The 5,477-nt window shown below is 45.0% G+C and overlaps 1 protein-coding gene across 1 annotated transcript in view; it reads left to right on the forward strand.

Annotated features, from left to right (window-relative positions):
* POFUT2 (protein O-fucosyltransferase 2) overlaps positions 1–5,477 on the forward strand; it is a gene marked incomplete at its 5' end in the record, with an annotated part of 26,446 nt that overhangs the window by 17,111 nt on the left and 3,858 nt on the right. Inside the window, 2 exons of the mRNA XM_025202199.1 lie at positions 1,366–1,491; positions 3,558–3,738. Of these exons, the coding sequence (XP_025057984.1) occupies positions 1,366–1,491; positions 3,558–3,738 (307 nt within the window). The remainder of the gene's footprint in view (positions 1–1,365; positions 1,492–3,557; positions 3,739–5,477) is intronic.

Genomic DNA, 5,477 nt, shown 5'->3' on the forward strand with positions numbered 1-5,477 from the left:
CCCCGGCATGCATACCTGCCTGTGGCAGGGGGTCAGGCCAGGTGATCTGTTCAGGTCCCTCCTGACTCTAGCTACTATGAAACTATGAAACCTGCTTTCCATGTGGCTGGGACGCAGCAGTCCCAGTCGCTGGGACAGCTCTCCCAGCCACGTAGGGATTGGGACAGGTACCAATCCCCATGTAGCGGGGAGACAACTGCCTCTGTAGGTAGCACAGCTCCTCCCGCATCAGGGTTTAGCAAGGCAGCAACAGGCCCCTTGCTGCCTGGGTTGACTGGGAGCATATTGCTCCTGGTCTATGTCTATACGTGCGTTACTGCACAGTAGCTAATGCACCATTAATCTAGTACCTGTATTTCCTGCTACTAGCTAATGGCGCATTAGCTTAATTTACTTCACAGTAAGTCCATTATAAGTCTTACTCACATGTAGACAGTAATACTTTACTGTGCATTAGATTAGTCTAATGTACAGTTAAGCATCTCATGTAGGTGCACCCTGTGTGTATCCTTATGTTAACTTCTAGGTATGCCTCTTCCATACCATCTTGAAGTGTCCTGGGCCTGGGCCTCAGAATTGGGTTGTAACTTCATAATACTTCATTAAGTTAATTGAAAATCATTGAAAAACTGTTTAAATAATAGGCATCTATTAACTACATGCTAATGCCTGCCACAGGGAAAAACTGACAGACTGTACGATAGCACAAGGAATATAAACACTAACCCATTGTTTCCCAAGAACATAAGGACTCATAGTTATTAGATCAGACCATAGGTCCATCTTACCAAGTGCCCTGTGTCACATGGTGACAATCCCAAACTTTTGTTACATAAGGTACACTTTTTCCAAATTTAAAATTGTCTGCACATTTCACTCAGTAGTCTATGGGCCAGACCTGGTCTGTGGGCCCAGTCCTGTGCTTGGTGCTGGGCATGTCTGGGAACCAATCCAGCCCATTTTCCATGGCATGCTTCTGCTCTGATGGCACACCCTTTGGAGATCACTGCACTAGACACTTTATATTAACCACTGTATAGGACGTGCTCAGTACCACAGTGGCCATTGGCTGGTAACTAACACAGTACTTAACAAAATGTGATAAAGTATGATTATTTTTAAAAGTTAAAAAAATAACTTTTAAAAGCTAGGAGATGTATGCATGGCTTCCTGCAGTGGCCAGTGGATGATGTGGGATGTTAATGCTGTGTAAGTAGCATTAAATGCTAAAAATTGCACAGCCTTGTATTAATAAACTAGCTCTATCCCAGCAGACCTAAAAGAAACAGCTTCTCACATGCAGGTGTTCATCACTGTCTTCCTACTCACTGGATGATTACTCAGCAGCTCCTTTCCTCTTCACAGACCCGTCGAAGTATGGTGTTTGCTAAACACCTACGTGTGGTGGGGGATGAGTTCAGAAACAAATACCTTGATTCCACTGATGAGGCAGACAAGACACATTACAATGAGGACTGGGCACAGATGAAGGTATTTCCATTTGCAATCTGTCTTTCCTGTAACATTTATTCACTAAAGGATTTTGTTCACTATTTTGACCGTATTTTGTGGAGAACAGTGGATGCAAATGGGTGAGATTTTTAGCTCTCAGTGCTAGTACTGTAGTTAGGCACCTACAGTGTGTCTGCCCCTCCATATGTTCTTTGCTCTGGAGCTGATTTTTCACATTCAGAAACTGTTGTGATTGAGCTCTGCTGAAAAAAAGAGCAATGCAAGGTTTCCTGTTCTCCCACTTTCACAAAATATGTCCTATTCTGTTTTATATGTTCTGCATCTTGTCAAGAAGCAATGTTCAGTTTAAACTTTCGGATACTGTTTTGATTACCCAAAGAACAGTTTTCTTCAACTTGCTATCAGGTATCAAAACACAGTTAGGAGCTATAATAAGTCTTCCCTGCCACAGGTAAAGCAGGAGGATGAGGACTGTTAGTGTCCTGTTACTGCAAGGGTTGTTAAAATGCACTCAAGAAGTCTAAGGAAGAGGGTCTCTCGAATATATTCTAAAAACCCTTGCAGCAGTGGGACACTGAGGGCATCTATACATGTGGGTGACGCCTGCTCCAGCATGTCCTAATAGAGTCTGCTGGAGTGTGCTAATTAGCATGCTCCAGCAGCCTCAGTGTCATGTGTATTCATCCCTGCCCATCAAATGAGTTTTAATTAAAGCGTCTTGCTGCCATTTTGAAGTGCAGGATGCTGAATACATGAGACCCTGAGGGCACTTTAATTAGAGCAGCTCCCAAGAGTCACTCTAATAAAAGCACCACCACTCCTTACCACCATGGAGCACGTGTAAAGACACCCTAACAGTCCTCATTCCCTTGCTTTACATGTGGCAGGTTAGGGTGCTTTTGGGTAATGTGCCTTGTAGTTGTGCAGCAGGGTTCATTGTGCAGTTTTAGGAATAGATTTCATAGATTGCATAGACATTAGAGCTGGAAGGGACCTCAGTAGATCATCGAGTCCAGCCCCCCACCCGAAGGGCAGGAAGTCAGCTGGGGTCATAGGATCCCAGCAAGATAAGCGTCCAAATTTCTCTTGAAGGTGTTCAGTGTAGGTGCTTGAACCACCTCCGATGGCAAGCTATTCCAGACCTTGAGGGCTCAGACAGTAAAGAAATTCTTCCTTATGTCCAGCCTGAAACGGTCTTGCAGTAGTTTATAGCCGTTCGACCTTGTCATCCCTTGGGCGCTCTGGTGAACAAACATTCCCCCAGATACTGGTGGTCACCCCTGATAAACTTATAGGTGGCCATCAGATCACCCCTTAGCCTGCGCTTTTCCAGGCTAAAGAGCCCCATAGCTCTCAGCCTGTCATCGTAAGTTCTGTTTTCCTGACCTCTGATCATGCGCATGGCTCTTCTCTGGACTCTACCAGACTTCTCCATGTACTTTTTTAATTGTGGGGCCCAAAACTGGATGCATTACTCCAGCTGTGGCCTTACCAAGGCCGAGTACAACAGGAGAATCCCAAGATGTCATTTGCTTGAGAAGCATCTATGGATGCAAGCCAGCATTTTTCTCGCTTTTCTAGCCGCAGCTTCACATTGAAGGCTCATGTTCATCTTGTGGTCAATGATGAGCCCCAAGTCTCTTTCTTCTGTAGTGCTAGCCAGTGTAGCACTGCCAAGCCTATAAGGATGCTGCAGGTTTTTCCTCCCAAGGTGGAGAGCCTTGTATTTTTCAGTGTTAAACACCATCAGGTTCTCGCCCGCCCATTTGCTGAGCCTGTGCAGGTCAGCCTGGATTGCCCTCCTGTCTTCTAGATGAGGAGGTTAGATGAGAACTTGTATGGGATGGTTTGGAGAGGTATGATCCTATCTGAAATGGGGGTTGAACTAGATGACCTCTGGGGGTCCATTCCAGCCCTGCTTTTCTATGATTCTAAGTCTTATAAAATATGCACAAATTCTTTACCATGGTTTGATTAACCCAGATCTTCTTGCAGAATGTATGCTCATGTACCAAAACTGTTTTCAGCCTGAAACAGCACCAATGTAATTCAGTTTTGATATATGCTGAATTATGCTCTGCCAGGTACAGTTGGGCACTGCTCTAGGAGGATCATACCTTGGGGTACACCTCAGAAGAAAAGATTTCATCTGGGGTCACAGAGAAGACGTGCCAACCCTACATGGAGCAGTGAAGAAGATCCACAGTCTTATGGAGATATATAAACTTAAGAAAGTGTTTGTAGCCACTGATGCTATTGAGGAGGGTAGGTAGGTTAAATTTATTTTGTTCACTGGGCGCAATTGACAAGAGAGAGTGACCAGTTATCAGTTAACATTCATCAGTGACTCAGTAATAGTCTTCCTGGGAGACTAACTGACTTGGGAAATAGAATGAGATTCTGTAGTCTTTCACTTCTAAACTGACAGCTGAAGTCTAACGCAAATGCATAATGACTGGAAACTAGTCATGGGCAGTCTCCACAAAATGAGTTTGGTTTCTTGGTCTGTCTCTCAAGGAGCAGAGGTCTGCTTAGCAAATGTTTGCTGTAACTGACCCTATTTGGTCTCTCAAAGCAGCCAGGGAGTACATAGCAAAGAAAGTGGACCATCCTTAACTGCTGTGTTAGCCTCTCCTAATCAGGGCTGAGACCTACTGGTAAGGGAGGTTCTGGCCATGGAGTGCCTGTTCTGCAAATAAACGGAATGGGCTGGATCCTGTTCCACCTTTTAGGTGCCTAAATCTGATCCTATTCCACCCTCATTTAGCCCTTGAAAAATCTTTATCTCAAAAGATGAACAGGACCTCTTCCTCCTCGCTGCTTTTTGACTTAGTCTTAAGACTATATACATGATGGTGCATTAGAAAAAATAGATATATTAGTATTTCCCAGGGACATGAGTGGGGTGGAATAATAGAAAAACACTTCGGTGACTAGGTTCGCTTGTATACCTCATAGATGGAATAGGCTCTAACCCAACAAGTTTTTTCCAAAGCATTCAGTCAGCACCTCTCGGGCACAAAATGTACAGGAAACATCTAAAACTATTTTAAAAAGCCTCCCCAGTGAAGAGTGGGTTTTCTATGCCAAGTCCCCCTCCTCTTTCCCTTTCTTGCTGCTGTGTTTTTTATTGATTCTAAGCATGATTTGAGAACAGCATTAGGAGTGGAGGGGGTCTCTTGACATCTAACCAGTGGTGCGATCATTCTGTCTGAAAGCTGGTCCCCTAGGCAGTGTTGCCAACATATATTTTGTCACAAAATCTAGTGAATTTTTGGGGCAGAATACCTAGCAACAGAATGTGTGTGTTAAGGATCCTGTATCAGTTGGTAATAGACGGTGACATTTTTACTACTGTCTACCTGATGACACCTAATGACTTTTTGAGACTGGCCCAGCAGACTTCTGCTTTCACCTGTTGGCAGTGCTGCCTCCAGGTCTGTGGCTCTTGACATTATCTCTGTTAGACCCCGACTCCATGCAGCACCCAACAACTAGGGAGATGACAATCCAATTGCTCAGAGAGCAAACACCAGCACACGTTGCTACCCAACAGCTTTATTCACAATGGAGACAGCTTCAGGCAAAGCTCCAACAAACTGGGGAGCTGCAGTGAACATTACTTTCCACATTTATACACCTTGCTTCATGCTCATTAACATTTACTCCACCTTTGTCCCTTCTTTGTTCCACCCATATTCCCTCCTATCTCAAGCTCCACGTCTGTTTACTGTTCATAGATTCATAGATGCTAGGGTCGGAAGGGACCTCAATAGATCATCGAGTCCGACCCCCTGCATAGCGCGGGTGCCTTGGTGAATAAATCCTCACCAATTCCCTTCTGTGCCCCCGTGATGAACTTATAGGCAGCCACAAGGTCGCCTCTCAACCTTCTCTTGCGGAGGCTGAAGAGGTCCAGGTGCCCTAGTCTCTCCTCATAGGGCTTGGCCTGCAAGCCCTTAACCATACGAGTGGCCCTTCTCTGGACCCTCTCCAGGTTATCC

This window comes from Alligator sinensis, unplaced genomic scaffold (assembly GCF_000455745.1).
Source record: "Alligator sinensis unplaced genomic scaffold, ASM45574v1 scaffold566_1, whole genome shotgun sequence".
NCBI lineage: Eukaryota > Metazoa > Chordata > Crocodylia > Alligatoridae > Alligator > Alligator sinensis.